We start from the raw sequence: 22,309 nt of genomic DNA on the forward strand, positions 1-22,309 counted from the left end.
TCTCTTTGAAATTTGGCATTCTTGTACCTGTCCTGATAAGTGCAGGATGAAAAGCTTCAACAGCATGTCTCTTTTTTGCAGCAATTCTCAGATAGGGAATAGCTTTAAAACTTTTCTGCAATGTTTCTATGAAACTTTGGTGATCAAAGCATTGGTGACGGGCATTGAGTTGGTCCTATCAGTTTCTTTTTTTAGACAAATTAATTATTTCTGTCAGGTAGGTTATCATAAATTGGAATAACTCACAGGGAGTCCAATCAAACATAAATTTAAAATGTTTTACAGAAAAGCCTTGCTTTTTCAGAGTCCTAACATGTAGAAAGTGATATCAGGAGCTGTCTTAAATTTTCTTCTAATGTTGGTCCTGGTTTCCTCTGTTGAAAGCCTTTGGCATTTTGTGACAAAATTTAATCTCACCTCGTGATGATTGCATCTTTAAAATGTAAAATGTGCCCACGAAACCTAAAATATCATCCACCAAGGACATGGAAATAATTGTCTGAAGCAGCCTTTGATTATCCCTGTTCATGGTATTCTTCCCTCAACCTTCTCCCCTTCTCTCCTGAAGATGCTGATTCTAGTCGGGGATCAGGTATGCAGGGAACCCCTCCAGTTCCTCCTCCAAGTTGGCAGTCTTTGTTAATGGTATGTTAATTAGATTGTCACAATACACAGGTGAAGAGCACTATTTAATTAATCATTTGGTAGCACAGAACTTGAGTATTGCTGAAAAAGAGACATGCTATTGAATCTCTTCATCTTGCACTCATGACAGATTTGCAAGAATAACAATTGTAAAGAGAAGAACAATTTATACTGCATGAAAAGAGAGTGCTGATTGGTTGGCAAATGGTCTCTGATTTGTGGAGGTATTGCCATGGGGAATGCAGTCTCTTTGCCTGCAGTATAAATTGCTGTTCCTTTTACAGTTGGTATTCTTGTGAATTTTTGCTGATGAGTACAAGATGAAAAACTTTGACAGCATGTCCCTTTTTGCAGAATTGTTTAATTGAATACTTACGTCACTTACAAAGGGAGGCGGCTGGGTTACTGTTGGTAGTAGGCTGGAGGCAGGCAGAAGTGATGCTGCATTCTGTAAATAAACTTATTATCAAGATAAGGATTTACATCTAGTTTCATACTTCACCATCTGGCGTGGGATCCAATTATCAGTCTTCATGTGTGAACCTAAATGAGCGACAGTCAGCGTGATGCTTGGTGGTGGAGACGATCAGAGGGACGTCCTCATGGATAGTCTGCAAATCCCTGTTTCATTCCTGGCTGGTTTTTCCTGCTTGGCAGCACTCAGATGGTAAGGCAAGTCAGACCGCCAACTTAGCTGCGATGTAGCTAACTTGGCACAGAGCAGGGACTGATCCTGAAACTTCTCTAGCGTTCATTCCTAGAGATCATAGACACATGCAGGACAGAAGGAGGTCATTCAGCCCATCATGGCTGTGCCAGCTCTTTCCCCATGGACCTGCACATTTTTTTCTCTTTTCGGGTATATACCCAAGCCTCTTTCATAAGCTATTATTGAATATGCGTCCACCAGCTTTTCAGACAGTGCATTCCAGATCACCATAGCTCACTGCTTTAAAAATAAATCTCCCCCTTGCTTCCTTTGCCAATTATCTTAAATCTGTGTCCTTTGCTTGATGATAATTTCTCTTAATTTTTTTCTATCAAAACCCTTCTTATAATGTTGAGTATCTCTATTAAACCCCCGCTTAACCTTCTGTTAACCTTTTGTTTCTGGTCTGGGCATTGCAATGATGCCACACAATGATCAGATGCAGGTTTCATTCAACATTCAATGGAGGGGGAGGTGCTAGAGGACTAGAGAACAGCTAATGTGGTTCCGCTATTTAAGAAGGGTTGTAGAGATAAGCCAGGGAACTACAGGCCAGTGAGTCTCACGTCAGTGGTAGGGAAACTATTGGAGAAAATTCTGAAGGAGAGAATCTATCTCCACATGGAGAGGGAAGGTTTGATCAGGGATAGTCAGCATGGCTTTGTCAGAGGGAGGTCATGTCTAACAAATTTGATTGAATTTTTTGACTAGGTGTGTAGATGAGGGTAGTGCAGTTGATGTAGTTTATATGGACTTCAGCATGGGAGACTTATAAAGAAGGCAAATGCACATGGGATACAGGGTAATTTGATAAGGTGGATTCAAAATTGCCTTAGTTGTAGGAGACAGAGGGTGATGACAGAAGGATGCTTTAGTGACTGGAAGTCCGTGTCCAGTGGCGTACCACAGGGATCTGTGCTGGGTCCCCTATTATTTGTCATTTATATAAATGACATAGATGACTATGTGGGGAGTAGGATTAGTAAGTTTGCAGATGACACAAAGATTGGACGGGTGGTTAACAGTGAGGTTGAGTATCTTGGGCTACAGGAAGATATAGACGGGGTGGTCAGATGGGCAGATAAGTGGCAGATGGAATTTAACCCTGAAAAGCGTGAGGTGATACACTTTGGAAGGAGTAATTTGACATGGAAGTATTCAATGAACGGCATGGCACTAGGAAGTTCTGAGGAACAAAGGGACCTTAGCGTGTGTGTCCATAGATCTCTGAAGGCGGAGGGGCATGTTAGTGAGGTGGTGAAAAAGGCATTTGGGACACTTGCCTTTATCAATCGAGGCATAGATTACAAAGCAAGGAGGTCATGTTGGAGTTGTATAGAACCTTGGTGAGGCCGCAGCTGGAGTATTGTGTGCAGTTCTGGTCGCCACATTATATGGAGGATGTGATTGCACTGGAGGGGGTGCAGAGAAGATTCATCAGGATGTTTCCTGGGTTGAAAGATTTAAGTTATGAAGAGAGGTTGGATAGACTTGGGTTGTTTTCGTTGGAGCAGAGAAGACTGAGGGGCGACCTGATCGAGGTGTACAAGATTATGAGGGGCATTGACAGGGAGCAGCTGTTCCCCTTAGTTGAAGGGTCAATCACGAGGTGACACAAGTTCAAGGTGAGGGGCAGGAGGTTTAGGGGGGATGTGAGGAAAAACATTTTTACCCAGTGGGGATGACGGTCTGGAATGCGCTGCCTGGGAGGGTGGTGGAGGCGGGTTGCCTCACATCCTTTAAAAAGTACCTGGATGAGCACTTGGCACGTCATAACATTTGAGGCTATGGGCCAAGTGCTGGTAAATGGGATTGGGTAAGTAGGTCAGGTGTTTCTCACGTGGCGGTGCAGACCCGATGGGCTGAAGGGCCTCTTCTGCACTGTGATTCTGTGATCTTGTGAGTTTCTGATTTCAGCCGTGCTGATGTGGGAGATGCTGTTCAGAGAGATCATTGGGAAGGGTCAGCACCTGGTCACTTTTATATATCGGGATTTACAGTGGCCAGGGAGGCATCTGATGTGTGAGTCAGAGAGGCCAAAGGGTGGACTGCAAGATAATGGAGAGCAGTCGTGCCCTCAGGATATTTCATAAATACATTTCATTAAGCAAATCATGAACTGTATTACAAAGTTCCCCTCCAAGCCACCCACCATCCTGACTTGGAAATATATCACCATCACCGAGCCAGTGATGTCCACATCCCATAAATGAATTTTTTAAAAGTCTGTCTGCATCTGTCATTTACAAAACACGGAGACTGATTTTAAAATATATACCCAGCAGGTAGAAAATATCAGCGCGGTCCTCCCCCAGTCTTAACCAATTGTATGGCTGAGTGTCTCGCTAGGCCAATTCAGGACGCATTAAGAATCAACAATTTAGACCAGGATTAAAAGCAGAGCCAATGCCCTGCCTTCTGACTGAAAAGTGTAAGGCAAGGCTGCCTCTGCTGGTCTTGGAAGCCATGATGCGATTTTACTTGGTTCAGGCAATTAGTTGCCTGAGATCATGGTTCCAGCCCTCTGAGGCATGATGTCCCGCTCCCCCCACCCCCAAAAGAGCTGCCAGCCAATCAAACAGCTGGCAACTCTTCAGTCCCAGCAGTGCCACTAAAAGTGATGGCCACTGCTGAGACTGCAGCCCAGGCTCGTGCAAAACTGGTGTTGGAGGCCGGAGAAGAAGCTAAGTGGGGAGAAGCCAGCCAGACAGGCCCTGGCAAAGGAGGGATGCAAGGATCGAGAGTGGAATCATCAAACAGGGGGTGTGGTGGGGGTTGGTGACCCTTTCTGGCAGGAGGCCCTCCATGGGGCACAGGGTGCCCGAAGCAGAGGGACCGCTCACAACGAAGCCCGCTGCGAGGGTTTGCCTCCCCCCTCAACCACTGGTAAAACATCCGCGGCAGTGAGAAAAGGCCCGTAAGTGACTATTAATTGGCCATTCATGAGTGTCGTTTGGTCCAAGGGCAGACAGGCTGCCCGACTCCTACCCCGCATAGGTGGGTAGGTGACAGGCAGGGTGCCCCTTCCCACCCCCACCCCCTGAAATCCCACCCAATTTTATGCTCCCATTCCTGGGGGTGGGGGAGGGGTGTAAAATTCTGGTCATAGTATGGATGAGAATCAACCTGACCAGTGAATCATCTGCTCCTTACACCACGAGTCACTTTTATAGTCATTTTCTTGCTACTGCATTTATTGAATTCGATTTCACACCTTTCCCTGTTGGGATTATCACTCACAACCTCGAGAGATTTTAATGTAGCACCATTACCCCAATGCTATCATTCTGGCAGATCAGTCATAAATGTGCAAATACGGAGTTTCTTTATGCGGTAGAACATTTTGCAGACATCTCTCTTACAGTGCTGCCACTCTGCTTATCTTCACAGAGGAAGTACTGAAAACCAACATTGCTCACTGGTGGTCCCCAGATGGAGCCAGGCTGGCATACGCTACAATTAATGATTCAAAGGTGCCCACAATGGAAATCCCGACGTACCTTGACTCCCTGTACCCGACCGGGAAAATGTACCCTTATCCAAAGGTAACTATTAAATGGGAAAGCTACTTGCAAAAGGAACAACTAGTAAAGCTTGAGAAATGGCTGGTACTGCTCTGAACTAGCCTTGTATACAATAAAATGGAGCCCCAGTTTGGACCAAGCTTGACTGGTTTCTCCTTCTGTGGGGAGGTGCACGGTTTGTTTCAAGTGAAATATTTAGATCACAATGAACGATAACCAAATTGCAAAATGTGTTGGGTTACTTTTATCTGGACATGTCTCTCTTTGAACTTTGAGTTCTAAGGAACTTACTTTCAAAAACATTGCTTTTCCTTTAGGACACTGAGCTTCTTGATGAAATGATTAAAATGTATTTTCTTCATTCGAATGTTATGCCCGTTCTTTACTGTTTAACTGTAGGCTGGCCAAGAGAATCCGACAATCTCACTGTATGTGGTGAATTTAAATGGACCCACTCATACTCGCGAGATGATCCCTCCGGAGGACACGAGAATGAAGTAAAATCTCTGAACTTATTTTTCTTCTGCCTAATCACTTCAGCATCTATTTGTTTTCTGCTACTGTATTAGAAAGAGAACTTTTACAAATTATAAATTCTGACACAGCACATTGGGAACTTGGGGGAGATGGTGGTGTAGTAGTATTTCACTGGACTAGTAATCCAGAGACCCAGGCTAATGTCCTAGGGACATAGGTTCAATTCCCCCCTGGCAGCTGGTGAAATTCAAGCTCGATTAATAAATCTGGAATTGAAAGCTAGTTTCAGTAATGGTGGCCATGGCAACTATCAAAAACCCATCCAGTTCACTAATGTCCTATAGGGAAGGAAATCTGCCATCCTTACCTGGTCTGGCCTACATGTTGACTCTGAAGTGACCCAGGAAGGCACTTGGGCAATTAGGGAGGGTAACCAAATGTTAGCTTTGCCAGTGATGCCCACCTCCTGTGAAAGAGTAAGATAAAGGGGGCATTAGATTCAGGGTAGCTGCGCAAATACTCTTGGCTTTAGGATTACTTGGCACGCCTGCACTTCACACTCCCCATGGCCTCAACAGTCCTCCCTGGTGGGGTATCCCCTTTGATCAGCAGGCCTTTTGCTCTTGGCCAATCTTAATTTTAAATGATACTTACCCCTCCAAGGTCACCAAGCTGCCTCAGCAGTACCCACCTCTCCCTGTGCAGCACCGGGAACTTCAGAGGTCCCAAACCTTCTGGAAAGGCTATGGGCCCTAACAACATCTTCTCCAAATCAAGGCGACATATCACTGGGAGTCCCAACGCTCACCAGTACATCCTCCCTTTACATAGTGGGACTCACCAGCTTCTATTAAGGGAATTAATAAGACACCATGACCGCCCATGAGAAAGATTGTCAATCCCATAGGGTTATCACCATTTTGGCCCTTTATCATATTCCATGGGTGGACAGGAATTTCATTCCAGCACACTTAAGGAAGCAGAACTCCTATAACTTTGGAGCTGAGAAGCAGAAAATGCCAGTGGTAGAATTGTCCATGCATCGAATATTAATTATGCAACATTTTTGGCAGCTCCCTCCACCTTCAGTATATCAAGATTTCACTGTCTGTGTTTATTAACGAGGCTGCCAGCATTTGGGCAGGCCATTGCCTTACTTCCAAAGGTCTACGATATTAATTGGTCCAGACAGAAAACACTGGGAAGGTTGATCTCGAAACAAATGAAGAAAGTTGAAAATTTCAGCTATGACCCTCCATCAAAACTGGCTCACTCCTAATAAAGGTCCCCGGATCCCAGCTGAAACATAAGCACCTGTTTCTCCCCAGGGAATCTAGTTCAAATTCAAAACTCATCTGCAGAAACATGACATAGATTTATATAGAATTTACAGCACAGAGGAAGGCCATTCGGCCCAGCTGATCTACGCTGGCATACATGTTCCATGCAAGCCTCCTAACGCCCTATTTTATCAAACCCTATCAACATGTCCGACTATTCCTTTCTCCTTTGTTACTTACCTAGCTTCCCCTTAAATGCATCTATGCCATTCCCTCAACTAGTTCTTATGATAGTGAGTTCCACATTCCAACCATTCTTCCACTCCTTAGTGATGCCACATGACAATCCCACTTTTCAGTTGCAATTAAGTTTTAATACTTTCCATCCCTTTGCTGCTGATTGAGTGTATGCTGATGGTATGGTCATTGAATGGTTTGGATTTGCCCTGCTTTTTGTGGACAGGACATACCTAGGCCATTTCCCACATGGTCAGGTAGATACCAATGTTGTAGCTGCATTGGAACAACTTGGCTAGGGATGTGGTTAATTCTGGAGAAGAAGTCTTCAGCACTGAAGCCAGGATGTTGTTAGGGCCCATAGCCTTTTCTGTATCCATTGCCTGCAGCCGTTTCTTGATATCAAATGGAGCAAATTGAATTGGTTGAAGACTGACATCTACTCAGCACTTCTGATTGGCGGTAATTGCAAATGCTAATCAGACTTGTCCTTTGCGCTGATGTGCTGGTCTACCCCAGCAATCAGAATGGGGACGTTTGTGGAGCCTTCTCCTCTAATCATATGTAGGCCAGAGCAGGTAAGGACAGCAGATTACCTTCTCTAAAGGGCATGAATGAATCATATTTTTTGCTTTTTGGATAATCTGATATTTTCATGGTCATTACTACTGAGAATAACCTTTTATTCCAGACTTATTAACTAAATTAAGTTTAAATTCCACCAGATGTCATGGTAGGATTTGAACTCATTTCTCTAGAGCATTGTCCAGGCCTCAGGACTATGAGCCCAGCAACATTATCACTATGTTACCATTCCATTACATTGAACCTGTACAAGAAGGAAGGGTCATGCAGAATCTGCACTTAATGAGGTGGAAAATACTTTTCCACTGAATTGCAGTCGTTCTGTATAAAAATTAATTAGTGAGGACAATTAACTGCATTTCAGGAACAATAAATTGGAACTAGACTTTTGGAATACCAGATAATTTTTCATCAGCAGGCCCAATGCATTTCCCAGTGTCATTTTATTTTTTCGTGAAAGGCTTTTGACGTTTTATTTATTCTTTTGCAGGATGTGGGCGTCGCTGGCTAGGCCAGAATTTATTGCTCATTAATAATTGCCCTTGACAAGGTGGTGGTGAGCTGCCTTCTTGAACTGCTACAATCCATGTGGTGTAGGTACACCCACAGTGCTGTTAGGGAGGGTGTTCAAGGATTTTGACCCAGTGACAGTGAAGGAACGGCAATATAGTTCCAAGTCAGGATATTGTGCGGTGTGGAGGGGAATTTGCAGGTGGTGGTGCATCTGCTGCTCTTATCCTTCTAAGTGGCACTTACCTGGATACTTACCCTGGAAATGATACACATTCAGTCTTTGGTGTAGTTCAGTGATTAACAATGTCACTCAACTCACCCCAACCGACACCCAATTGCACCTCCTGACCCAACTGCCCATCCCCACCCACCCAACTACCAATGCCCAACGACCTGACTGCCCACCCTGCAAACCCACCCAGCCTGACCACCAGACCCACCCATTTGCTCACCCACCCACTTGCCCACTTACCCACTCACCCACCCACCCAATCACTTACACACCTATTCCCTCATCACTAACCTACTGGAAACCATTGCAACTTTCAACACTTACCTGAATACAGCAGCTGATGTCTTAAGAAGGCAGCGTGTCCTATCACTGCTCCTCTTCGCTAGTGCTGTCCATGGATGGCTGGGGGGTGGCAGAGGGTGGTTGCCAGGAAAGGCAGGAGGTTGGCTTTCACTGGGCCGCTCCCTCTTCCCAATGTTGGGTTACTCGAACAAGCACTGAGTGCCTTTGAATGAGGGACCGACTGCTACCCCGGAAGCCTGCAAGCAACCTGGTTTCCTTTTTGGGATTCCCGCATGGCGAATCCAATGCCTGCTGCTGGATAACTACCAGTGGCAGGCGAGATGAGGCCCTCAAGTGGGCAATTAATTGGTGGCAGGGCCCGAAGGCCATCCACGATCCTTCCTTCACGTACTTAACTGAGACTGAGGCAGAAAGGTGGCAATGTCTCTACTTGCCACTCTCTTGCCTGATTAAGTGACCCCGCCCACCCCCCCCCTCCCTTGCCACAGGGGAGGACGTTAAATTACACCCTAGGTATAGGCATGAAACCCATGAGCTTTCTCAGAGTGCTAAAGAAATCTGTTTAGTCGGACACAAACCTTTTGAAGCAATGACTGATAAGTCAGCTATACAGTTTCTGCATTATCAGTGCATTCCAAGTGTAGTCCAAGACAAACCAATAATACATCATTTGATGGGACCATTATAACAATGTAATTTTAGCTGCAGTAAGAATCTGGGTGGCTGAGGTGTTAAGGTCACTTGTTGTAAGTGTGATTTTCGGAGATAGGCAGAGCAAATGAAATACTTGTTCTTTGCCAGTGTCTTGCCTGCAAAAATGTTTCTTTTCTTTTATCTTTTCAGGGAGTATTATGTTACCATGGTGACGTGGGCAAGCAGCACTAAACTAGCAGTAAACTGGCTGAACAGAGCCCAGAACGTTTCCATCCTGACTTTATGCGAGGCCACCACGGGCATTTGCACAAAGGTATGGGCACATCCAGCGAGTAAATGGCACAAGAAAATAGTGATATCTCTGAGTCTGTGGTGACATCGATAAGGCTTCACTGATGATGAGAAGCAAATTGAAACACATGGACAGCTGGCATCCTGGCTTGTGTGCTTCAGATTCCACACCTACAAGGAACAGAAAGATCCCAGGTTCAATCCCTGGGCTGTGCTGAGTTAGCTGCTTTCAGGCTGGGTCATGATATGGGCACTACACCATTGGGCTCAGCGCCCCTTGGCTAAAGGCAAATCATTAGGCTGGGGTTTCCCACTCCCGGCCGCTGTCCACTGACTCCTGCTGCAAAGACCCTATATGTCGATAGCAAACGCAGATGAAGCTCAGCTATGATTCACAACATGTTGGAATAGCCTGCTAGCACTCACTGTCTATGAGGCCTGTAGGTTGGAAGTGACCCATAGAAACTGGTCGTCCTGGACAAGTTTAGTCAAACTTGAGGGGGAATGGAGGCCTGCTGTTTTCCCTTGGGTTGGGAAGGGGGAGAGGGAATCAGCAGACAAGCCTTTCCAGGACATTCTTCCTGAAGTTATTTTTTAAGTGTTTAAAAAGAAAGGAAGACTTGCATTGGTGCTCACTTGTCCTGTGGGGCCTGATTCTGTTCTACTTGAGTGCTGAGATTGCTCAATGACAGAGCCTCCACTTGGGTCTGTCCAGGGTTTTTTTTGCCCCATGTAGTGGGTTCCAACTTACAGGCTTTGAGATTGGCATTCAGGATACCTTTGCACCTGAGTCTGGGACATCCTCTGATGCGGGTTCCCGTGCTCAACTGGCTGTAGAGTAGCACCTTCGGTCTGCAGGAATCCTCCGTACAGGCCACCTGGCTGCCCCAGCGAAGCTGAGCTCTGATGAACATGCTCTCAATGCCAGGTATGTGGCACCTTGCAAGAACTTTGGCGCTAGGGATTTGGTGCTGCCACTTGATTTTGTAGATAGATCATAAGCAGTGATGACCCCAGCTGTTGTATGCACACCTCACGGTGATAGGGAAGTGATGTGAGAATCACTGCCTGGTATGATTTGAGACAAACTCCGTGCTCTCGCCAAAGCCTGTGGGTGAGCCTGCCAAATGCTGAGCTTGCTTTTGCCTGGTGATGGGTAATTACGTCATCCTATGTGGTGTTGGTGGACAGGATACTCGCAAGATGGCAGAACTCCTGAGCTGAGGGATGTGCTGTTGATTGGGTCTATGGGTCTTTGAGCTTGTGGCCAGGGGAAGGTCGATACAAAATCTCTGTCACTGTTGTAATGTAGGAAACACAGCAGCCAACTTAGCGCATAGCAAACAAACAGCAATGTGATAATGACCAGATAATCGGTTTGTGTAATGTTGAACGAGGGTAACTATTTACCTGGACACCGGGGATAATTCATGGGAATTTTTTTTTACATCCACTGAGGGAGCAAACAGGTCCTTAGTTTAATGCCTCATCCAAATGACAGCATCTCCAACAGCGCAGTGCTCCTTCAGTTCTGCAGTGGAGTGTCAGCCTAGAGTTTTACAAACAGGTCTTTGGAGTGCAGCTTATTAAAGGCTGTTGAACGAGCCTTATGTTGTACTGACATGGACACCTTTTTACTGTTACAGAAACATGAGGATGAAAGTGAAAGCTGGCTCTCCAGGCAGGTAAGAAATAAAATAACAGAATGGTCTGTTTCTCTCTCTCTCACTTGTTTTTTTTATTTTGTCTGCTTGTAGAATTATCTCTAAGATGCTGCAATTTATTGAACAGAGGCACTGTGCTAAAATGGAGCTCATATTAAAAGTAAGTCAACGGCATCTCTGAGTAGGTAAATGCACAACCTGATGTGATCCAGAACCACTCACACCAGCATGGTTTTTTGTACCTCTGACAGGGCAGCACTCCCTCAATACTGCACTGAGCATAGGATTTTGTGCTTACAGTCTCTGGAATGGGCCTTGAACCCACCACCTTCAGACGTGGGAGTGTTATCCACTGACCCATAATTGACAATCAATATACAGTACTTCATCACACCTCTAAGAAATGTCACAAAGCCCTTCATTTAGATTGCAGTGCAGTGGCTTATATAGACAACCAAAGCAGCCATTGCAAACTGTAAAATCCCATGAATTGCACTGAAAAGAATGCGCAAATAGTGTGGATGGAGGAATGTTAAAGTTGGATACTGAAGCAGTTTCATGGGACTTTTATTATCGACCTGTTCCCTGAGAAGGAACGTCTCAGAGGTCATTTTAACATTGGTTATGGTGTAAAATGCATGCTGTCGAATTGGCTTCCCATTATACCCACAGTGGGAAGGAAAATCTGGCAGCTGGTGTAATGGTAAAACGTCCAATATCGGCCGTTTCAACCATCACTAAAACGATACCCTTCATCAGAAGGACAGCAGCACCCACAATACACAGCTCCCTCAGTAGTTCAGCAGAGTCACAGCCTCAGTCGCAATCCATAACCTTCTGATTTAGGAACAAGAGTAGTATCACTGACACTACATAAGGACTGCTGGCATGCATAGATCTATAACCACAAGCGCTCACCCTCCACCCAACCCCCACCCCAGCCTGAGCTAACACCGTTGGGAGAGGAAGAGAGGAATAAAACCATTAGTGGTTCAGTGCGAATGCTGTATCAATGATATCGGTTATCACCCCAACATCTGGACCCAGCTCAAACACACAACCAAAGATCATCCAAGGTATGAATGGGTTTTCAGATGTTGATGCACCACTTGTGCTTGTCACTCATGACCCATTGCACAATCTGAACCCTCAATTAGATTATTTACGTATATTCACTCCCAATTATTAGCCGTTCAACATTGTAATGAGGCCTTCTGTGTTTGTGAGCTCAAGGGTCACAATGATATTTAAAGAAGGGTACTAGATGTTTGGAGGAGGTCTTGTGGTGCAGTGGGTAGCGTCCCTGCTTCTGAGCCAGAAGCTTTGGGTTTGGGTCCCACCCCAGGACTTGATGGTCACAGAAGCAGTGTTTATAACAAGTTGATTATCAACCTGCAAACCCTTCCAACACACCACTGGCAGGAGGTAAGACTGGGCAAGATTTCTGGTCAGGCATGTGATGGAAAGAACATTAGAGCCTCTGCCCTCACTATCCATGCTCTAGACTACAACATGAATGTAAAAGTGCATGTTGCCACAGCAACTTGGACTCTCCACCACCACTAGATGATTGAATATAAAAGAATCATACAGGACAGAAGGAGGTCATTGGTCCATCATACCTGTGCGTGCTGAAGGAGCTATCCAATTAGTCCCTCTCTGCTGCTCTTTTCCCAAAGTCCTATCAAATCTCCCTTTTGAAAGTTAGGATGCAGATTCAATAATCTCAGTAGTGCGTTCCAGATAAATTGGATTCATGAGTACCTCAAATTCAAAAAATATCAATTAGCCATTACTATCTGTTTCCGATCCATTAGCCATAACTTTGTATCCATGTTTCCATGTTTCTCTTGGACTTTGAATTAGAAAAAAATAATTTGATCAACAAGCCTCATATATGCACATTATTAAATGCCTTTAGAAAATCCATACCCAGTTCACTTTCCTCCCCTACATTACAACAGTGATTACACTTCAAAAGTACTTCATTAGTTGTAAAACGCTTTGGGCCATTTCCAGTGGGTCATGAAAAATGAAATAGATATGATATATATTATATATTTATATTTTACCAAATATTGTGATCGGCACAGCCTTACTAGCATCAGGCTGACTAGTCCATCGTAGCAGATTTGTTGAACAGAGGTGTTATCTCAGCAATTCTCCAGTTTTTTTCACCCTCCAACTGAGGATTTTTTTCTTCGTTCATGGGGCGTGGGCATTGCTGGCAAGGCCAAGATTTCTTGCCTATCCCGAGTTGCCCTTGAGAAGGTGGTGGCTCGTCACCTTCTTGAACCACTGCAGTCCCCTTGGTGAAGGTACTTTCACATTTGTTAGGGAGGTAGATTGAGGATTTTGCTTCAACGATATAGTTCCAAATCAGAATTCTGTGTGGTTTGGAGGGAACTTGCAGCTGGTGGTGCTCCTATGCGTCTGCTGCCCTTGACTTTCCAGGAGGTAGAGGTTGCAGACTTGGGATGTACTGTTGAAGAAGCCTTGTTGAGTTGCTGCAATGCATCTTGCGGATGGTACACTTGCTGCCACAATGCACGGGTGGTAAAAGGAGTGAATGGTTCAGGTGGTGATGGGATGCCAATCCAACTGGTTGCTTTGATCTGGATTGTGCTGTGCTTCTTGAATTGTTATCCAGGCATCTCTTGACTTGTGCTTTGGGCTTGGAAAGGATTTGAGAATTCAGAAGATGAGTTCCTTGCCTTAGAGGAACTTCTAGCCCCTGACCTGCCCTTGTAGTCACAACGTTTATATGGCTGGCCCAGTTCAGTTTCTGGTTAATCATAACCCCAAGGGTGTTGATGATGGGGGAATTCTACAATAATAATGCCTATGAATGTCAAGGGGAGATAGTTGGATTCTCTTTTCTTAAAGATGGTCATTGCCTGGCACTAGTGTAGCACGAATGTTATTTGCCACCTGTTAGCTCAAGCCTGAATGTTGTCCAGGGCTTGTTGCATGCAGGCATGGACTGCTACATTATCTAAGGACTTGTGAATGGAACTTAACACTGTGCGATCATCAGTTAACATCCCTTCTTCTTACCTTATGATGAAGGGGAGGTCATGGATGAATGATGTATTCAGGATTGTGGCGAGAGCCACTTCTATTTCCTTTCTCAGCATTCACTTGTCATTCTATTGCTACAGGGTGTTTTTGACTCAAAGTGCCAGCTAGTTTTTTAGTTCTGCTTCCTTCTGTATAGTCAGGATCCCTCAGATTCTGCAGCGCCTCAAAGCCAATTCCAGTTGCAAGCACGACCAAATTCTGCGGCAAGAAATTGTGATATCCCCAGTGCATTTCCAACTGATCTATACACACTTGTGTCCTTAAAGAAAGTACATGGAAGTCATTGAGGATTAGGGATGGGCAATAAATGCTGGCCTAGCCAGCGACGCCCACATGCCATGAGTGAATAAAAATAAAAATTCTAAATTTAAAAGAAAGAGAGCAAATTTCAAGAACAGTATTTGAACCACAAACGCTGCAGCACTAGATGAGGAGGAGGAGAAGAGACGGGGAGGAGGAGTGGATCAACAGATGAAGGTAGAGGTACAGTAACCATCAGTAAAAGGGGCAACAGAGGTCGGCTAATTCATCATCAAGTCCGGAATCAAACCTGGAGCTTCCTGATCTAGATGGCCCAGTCATGTATTGTCGTAATCGGAGGGGCCGAGCCATTTACTGAGGTGAGTGGGCACTCTTGGTGGGCGAGGCTTCACACCTTTGGAAAGCCCATCCCACTATCTTAGCACGCTGAACCATCGTGACAGCCCTGTTGCATCGTTGAGTGACTACCCTGAATACTTGGCCATAGGCCGACAACGTCGCCTTGACAAGAAATTAAACGGCAAAGTGAAAGCTAGGAAAATGTAAATATACAGCGATCTAAAGTGATTCATTGTACTGAGGGTGTAATGTCACATGAATGCAAAAGCTGACGCGACGCTGTTTCGGAGACAGAACTGAATGCAGAATGCTGCAGCGTCCTGTCCAGTTCCCACAACAATCACAGTACCTTGTCAAGTCTGGTTAGGAAAAAAATATGGATCTGACACATTTGAAGTAATAAAAGGGAATAGAGTAATAAAACATGTGAACTCTTTGAAGCCATGAAATACATTTACAGCCCCAGAATTTATTTGCAATGGCAGCTCAATGACTATTTTCCTCTTTTTGTTAAGCTTTACTGAACAGGACTGTAACAGGCTATCAGCTAAAGCTGGTCTTTCTTATTGACACATGCAAATTAGATTTCAATAAAATGTAACCTGTTAATAAGTGAGTTTTAAAGATGAAAACATCATGGGCCAGGATTTTTCCTTTGGCGGGCGGGCTGGGCAGGAGCGGGCGGGGGCGGGCGTGGAGCTGATTGCCGCCCGCGATCGGTTCCGCGCCCTCATTGTACGTGGGCTGGCCAATTAAGGCCCGCTCAAAGTAATACGCGGATGGTAGCGCTCAGCGCTACCTGTGCGGGCGGCGGGAGGAGGGAGAGTCAGGGTCAGCGTTCCTTCGCGCGCATGCGGAGCTGCCTCAGAGAGATTGAATGAGTATTAAAATAATTAAAGCATTGAGTTAAAAGTTTATTAAACATGTCCCCTCGTGTGGCTGTGTTACATGAGTGGGGACATTTTTTTATATTTATGAAAATTAATTCATTTATTTAATAAAAGCTTCAGGAAGCTTTTGGTGGGTGAGGTTTCCTGAAAAACGCAAAGGCCGCTTGGGCTTTCCACCTGCCCACCAGCCTCAAGGTTGGACGGGCAGCGTTCTCACGTGGCTCAACTGGTTTCTTAATTACCTTAATCGGCTGTTTACATTTCGGCGTGCTCACAGCCGACTGCGGCGGCGCGCCCACCGAGCCAAATATCCCGATGGCGCACGATGACATCGGGACGCACGCCCAACGTCATCGCACACGTCATTTTACACGTCGGCATGTCGGGCCCGCCCCTGCACGCCAACCGGAAAATTCTGCCCGCGGTTTTTGAAAAACCAATTCGAAATTATTTTCTCGACCAGCTCTGTTGGCCGGGATGTGGCGGTCAGCGGCGAAGCAGAGCCGTTCGCCGCTGACTACGTGTAGAAGAATGATTCCCACCTTTCTCGTCGGCTGCAGTGGGAACTTGGTCTCCCAGCTGCAGAATGGGTCCAACAGCAAATTCAGTGCAGGAGTATAGCGGTGTAGTGCACTGCCGGCAAAACCATGCCCTATTTTGATGTTACAAGCTGAAGATAGGCCCCTTGAGGTCTGTGTTCAGCCCAATGATGGGCACTTATTTCTTGACACTTTGGAATTTCTTATTTGATGGTGGCAATGTAACTGTGTTTGCACCGTCCATTGCTTGGCTGAGAAAGCGATGGAATAAAGGACATAGAGGACAAAATCTGAAAGACAGCAGTTCAAATGCCAGTTTAAGGGAGTGTGTGTCGCTGTGTGTGCGTGTTTAAGCATGTGGAGTAATGAAATGAAGAGTAGATTGACCCAACAAGGAGCTTTAACAACTTTTGCATTTTCTTGTGTTCCCTCATATTATTGGGACACCAAAGTAAATGTTGTGAGATTTGTGCCCATGTTAAAGTTGTCTTAAGTGCCAAGTTTATTTCAACGACCCCCACCCCCGCTCCTTCCTGAACCTTAGGTGCGCTCAGGTTAGGGTTTACTCCAGATCTGGCAGATTGTTTGACTTTGACCAGCACTGAGGTATTGAGTGAAGTAGTTGCATTCCCCAGCAGAGATTATTAGTAACACCCTTCTTCCCGTGCCTACTTCTTTCCATGTCCAAGAGTTGTCACTTGGTCTCCTACTCGTTTTTTCCTAGCCTTTGGAAGTGTGGAATTCCTTGCCTCCATCAAATTTCCTTTTCTACTACAGTTGACAAGCTTTTAAAACCCCAAGTTTGGTGTCATACCTAACCAACAGTACATGTATTGTTTGGTTATCTTTACCTGCTCCTTCCATCCTTGCTGGCATCCTGCACTGTTGGTCTTTGATCTTCACCTTCTCAATTGAAAGCCGTTGTTAAAAAAAATGCTGTTCCCTCCACTCCCAGCTCCTGAGTTTATTTGGTCAGTGGAGCCCATTTTAATGTTGCTGTACAAAGGTTTCCAGTTAGATCCTTTGGGTAGACCTTGACTTTGGCTACTAGCGTTAACTGAGTGACCGTGAGTCAGGAGGCCATTTTACATATGATTAAAGTCAATGGAAATAAAACTCAGGAAAGTTGCAGAATGGGCTGCTAACTGGTTATCACCTGCTTCCCACTGTCTCACAAAGTCAGGATCTACTCCCAAGATCCAAATAGTCTTCATGATTTTCATTTAAAAGCTGGCTCCCTCTCCCCATTATTTTGAAATATGAATGTAGTCCCACTGAACACAGCAGAATGGCACTCTTATGACTCTTTTAATGTTCTTGTTCATTATGCACCTCACGTCTAAAAGCTCAATGTTTTTATCCTGATCACAGAACGAGGCCCCATTATTTTCCAAAGATGGAAGGAAGTTTTTTTTCATCCGCCCGGTTCCGCAGGGAGGCAGAGGGAAGTTTTACCACATTGCCATGTCATCCGCTCAAGTAAGTACTTCACTGGATCAGTTCAATTCCTAGGTTTCATTGCAGTTGAATTATTCAGCATTCAAATAAAATATTCTTTACAGAAAGATTGGAATCTAATTTCAGTCTTCTGACTCCACAACGGTAGACAGTCAATTTTTTTTGCCCTGACTGTTCTTGTACATCTTAACACTTTGCTAATGTTTGTGCAATTTGTTAATCTCTCATTGCCAGACACTCAAATATAAATATTCTGAAAATATAACTAATATATAATTAGACTAGATATATAATTAAAATATAATTAGACATTATTGAAAGGACTGCAAGGCATTGGAGACAGTACTCTTCCCCAGTGACCATGCATGATAACACACGCACCTACAATGATTTTCCTTGGAGTATAATTTGAATGTTCACAATGTTCATTTGAGCTTCCACTGCTGTCACACAAACAATAGGATTGCATTGAGGATGGAGACTTTTTTTGATTAAAGGACATCCCAATGAAGCACGATGGTGCGGCATGAATGATCGTAAATTATACAACGTTAGAGTATGAGAGCTGTTTCTGCAGCTCCATCCTGACATCCCCAGAGTTTTCTGTCTGAGTCACTGTCAGGAAATATTGAGCAGGATCCTAGTAAATTCCACATTAGGAGAGATTGGCCCACTCATTAGTGCACTCATACAAAGCTCCCCTATGCTCTATTTTAAGATAGATTTATAGATAAATTAGCAATGATGCTAAAATAGCCACTTATTATATTGTTTAACGCATTAACCAGTGCAATTTTGGAGGAAAGTAACTTAATAAGCATCACAAAGAGCCCCCAACATTAAATGTGATTCTGCGATTGGACAACACTTGCTAAATAATCTGATTGCGCTAAGAATTACATTTATTTTCTTTATTCTTTCATGGGATGTGGGCATCGCTGGCAAGGCAAGCATTTGTTGCCCATCCCTAATTGTCCTTGCCAGGTCATTTCAGAGGGCAGTTAAGAGTCAAGCACATCGCTGTGGGTCTGGAGTCACATTTAGGCCAGACCAGGTAAGGATATTAGTGAACCAGATGTGTTTTTACAACAATCAATGATAGTTTCATGGTCACCATTACTAAGACAAGCTTTATGTTCCAGATTTATTAACTGAAGTTAAGTTCCACCAGCTGCTATGGTGGAATTTGAACCCATCTCCCCAGAGCATTTGCCTGAGTCTCTGGATCGCTAGTCCAGCGACATTACCACTATGGCACCATCTCCCCATAACATGGGAAACCAAATTAAGATTATCTGTCGAGCTCATAATGTGGCTCACTTACGCATGCTAGAAGCCACATATATTCACACACAAGGCTCTGTCCTTTGCAGACAGGAGGAGCATGTCCACGCATTGCGCCTTTTTCAACTAAACAAAGTGTTTGGGGGGCAGCCATTCCCTGGTTCATTCTTCATGGCAATGCATTGATCAATGCATTGGGGAGGCAATGGCACAGTGGTATTGTCACTGTGCCATTGATAGTGGAATAGGCAGATAGTGGAATTTGAATTCAATAAATATGTGGAATTAAAAGTCTACTGATGACCATGAAACCATTGCCGATTGTCATAAAAACCCATCTGGTTCATTAATGTCCTTCAGGGAAGGAAATCTGCTGTCCTCACCTGGTCTGGCCTATAAGTGACTGCAGACCCACAGCAATGTGGTTGACTCTTAAAAATGCCCTCTGAACAAGGCAATTAGGGATGGGCAGTAAATGCTGGCCTAGACAGTAGATTCCCACAAACGAATTTTTAAAAAAATCAGAGTTTGACCTGCCTAGTTTGAACTTGCGCAAAGGCTAAGCAGTTAACTGTCCCCTGATGCATTCTCCATGGTCAATACCTCTACCAATTAGAGTCCACTTGCCAAGCAATCAGCACCCTCTTCTCATGCGATATAAATTATTGGTATTCTTGCGATGAGCGCAAGACAAAAAACTTCAACAGTCTCTTTTTTCAGCAATTACATAGAGTATTGAGATACCTCGAACTTTCCAACGTTAGGCACAACTGTTGCTGAGATTTCTTCACAGTGACCAAAAATGGTGTAATGAAGGATATAGGGGGAGGTTTCCTGTAATCCCTATGTACCGCCAAACTCCTAAATGAAGCAGAAAGATTTACTGTTACTGCTTGAAGTGTAAAACCATCTTAAAATGACATTCATGGTTTTGCTGGAAGTAGCAAAAAAAAACAAATTGTTACTTTTAGTCACAAAATCTACTTATGCCAACTAAGAGTTCATCCATTAAATGCATAAAAGGAGGGATAAATGGTGTACAACCTCCAAGTATTGTCAATTTTGACAGTCCAGTAAATCTGATTGTCTTTTCATCTGTTTCAGGTTAACAATAGTAATGATAATTTGCAGTCCATCACCTCTGGTAACTGGGATGTGACACGGATTTTGTCATATGACGAATTGCACCAAAAAATGTAAGTCTCCAGAAAGTATTGAAATAAATTAGAGATAATGTGGGGTAATTCTGACTAACGGCTATAGTGTAAATCAGGACAATATGAGAATGGTCACCCATTCCACGGAATTGAAAATCGGGAGATATGTATAACATATGGCCAACTGATAATGGCCATTTTATACTAGGATCCAAACTTACAATTACCCCCAAGTAGGATCTTGGCACCTAGAGATTTCAAATTATGTGCAGAGCTTAATTACTTGGCTTATGCTGCGCCTTGAGTATCTGGGCAGAATCAGAGTCATGCTTGATGCAATCTGAAATGGAAGCAGTAAACATTAAATATCACAACAACTAAGCTGGCATCTCAAAGAGAGAGATAGGTTAATGTTTCAGTTGGGATTCTATATTGTTGTCTCCATGAGGTTTGGCACCTAAAACATGACCTGTTCCTCATTGTTTGGATGCCACACAACACTTGGGCTCTATTCTTTACACTTTCTCTTCTCATTGCACCCTCCACACCTCCCTTCCCTACAACACCTTCCACACCTCACCTCCGCACTCCATTGTCCTCATCTCCCCCCACCACCCCATTTCCCTCACCTCCCCTCCATACCTCCTGCCCCGCTGTTCCCTCTATACCATCCTTCTCCACTCTCACAGTTTTTTTTATTGGATATTGCAAACACATCTCTGAGTTAAACAGTTTATATAGCATAGATTTACCCTTGTGTGCAATGGAAGATTGTAATAGTCCAGTTCTTATTATCCTCTTGACCGATGCATGTGCTACAGGATTCTTTTACAAGGCTCAGTGGCCACAGATGAGAAGTAATATTGGATCCTGAATAAAGGCCCTGGACCATGTTGCTGCAAACCAATGTTGATGAAGCAGAATTGATTACATTTCAAAAATCCAAATTCTTTACATTGAAGTTCTTCCATGTGTAAGATTTGGAAAACACAGCAGTTTACCAAGCCCTCGATTTTCATGTAGAACTGCTCTCGAGAGGCAGTGCACGAATCTTAAGTTTCAGTTAGCCTACGTGTGTGAAACTCTCTCATGCAAGAAAGCCATTAAAATTTCAGTTTCGCCTTCCTGACTTTTTAATAGCTCCGCATCGAAACTGACAATAAAATGAAAGTTAGCATTTAATTTCTGTAATTATGACGGCCTGTTCATTTTGTTCTTTACTTGGAAAGTCATGTAGGAGTACAGGGATAAAATTACTGTCGTCTCGAAGCACAGCGTCTTTGAGGGCTCATCGGTATGAAGAGAGCAGTGTAACTTGGCGATTACATACATCAAATTAGGAGCAGGAGTAGGCCATTCGGCCCCTCGGGCCTGCTCCATCATTCAATAAGATCATGGCTGATCTGATTGTGGCCTCAACTCCACTTTCCTTCCTACCTCCTGTACCCTTTGATTCCCTCGTCAATCAAGAATCTATCGAATTCAGCCTTAAAAATATTCGATCTCCGTCTTAAATGGGAGGCCCCTTATTTTTAAACTGTGTCCCCTAGTTCTAGTCTCTCTCACAAGGGGAAACACTCTCTCAGCATCCGCCCTGATTGAGGACATTGCTGAGTCCTGCACTTTTGGAGGTACTTTTCGGGATTTTCCCGGTCCCACCTATGGCGGGAATTGTCACAGGTGGGACGGAAAATTTGACGGACCAGCCAAAGGGTCCATTGATTTTGGGTGGGAATTTAGGGCCCCATGGTGGGCGGGACTGGGAAAGTCCAGGCCACTGTCTTTTCGCAGGAGATGTTAATCCAGCTGCCTTCTTGGGGGGCATGAAAAATCCCATGGCACCATTCAAAGAAGAACAGAGTTCTCCCTGGTATCCTAGTGCGAGAAATGGAGGTTTTTTTTAATATATATGTTTGGGAAATATTGTGTTATTCTGTGAAGAAGGGTGTGTATGTGTATTATTTAATTAAGCTGGGCAGTGTTTAATAGGAGACAGGTTGTCTGGGGCTGGGGTTTAAAACATGAAAAGAATAGAGGTGTTCGGTTTGAGGTACAAATGAATAAGTTAGGTCTAACATTTGCATTTTTTTTTAGATAAGTTGAGAGTTTGTTTGAATATCAAAGGGAAGTCAGAGGTGCCATGAAGCATGTTTGTATATTGCAGGAGTTCTATAGGTAAACAGAAG

General features: G+C 44.3%; 1 protein-coding gene across 1 annotated transcript in view; it reads left to right on the top strand.

Moving 5' to 3' along the window:
* The window catches only part of dpp6a (dipeptidyl-peptidase 6a), an 848,482-nt gene that overhangs the window by 706,773 nt on the left and 119,400 nt on the right, over positions 1–22,309 (top strand). Inside the window, exons 9-14 of the mRNA XM_078537068.1 lie at positions 4,745–4,899; positions 5,278–5,375; positions 9,349–9,472; positions 11,097–11,135; positions 17,596–17,703; positions 20,071–20,162. Coding sequence (XP_078393194.1) covers positions 4,745–4,899; positions 5,278–5,375; positions 9,349–9,472; positions 11,097–11,135; positions 17,596–17,703; positions 20,071–20,162 — 616 coding nt within the window. The remainder of the gene's footprint in view (positions 1–4,744; positions 4,900–5,277; positions 5,376–9,348; positions 9,473–11,096; positions 11,136–17,595; positions 17,704–20,070; positions 20,163–22,309) is intronic.

The sequence above is a fragment of the Cetorhinus maximus genome, chromosome 3 (assembly GCF_964194155.1).
Source record: "Cetorhinus maximus chromosome 3, sCetMax3.hap1.1, whole genome shotgun sequence".
In the NCBI taxonomy this organism is placed as follows: Eukaryota; Metazoa; Chordata; class Chondrichthyes; order Lamniformes; family Cetorhinidae; genus Cetorhinus; species Cetorhinus maximus.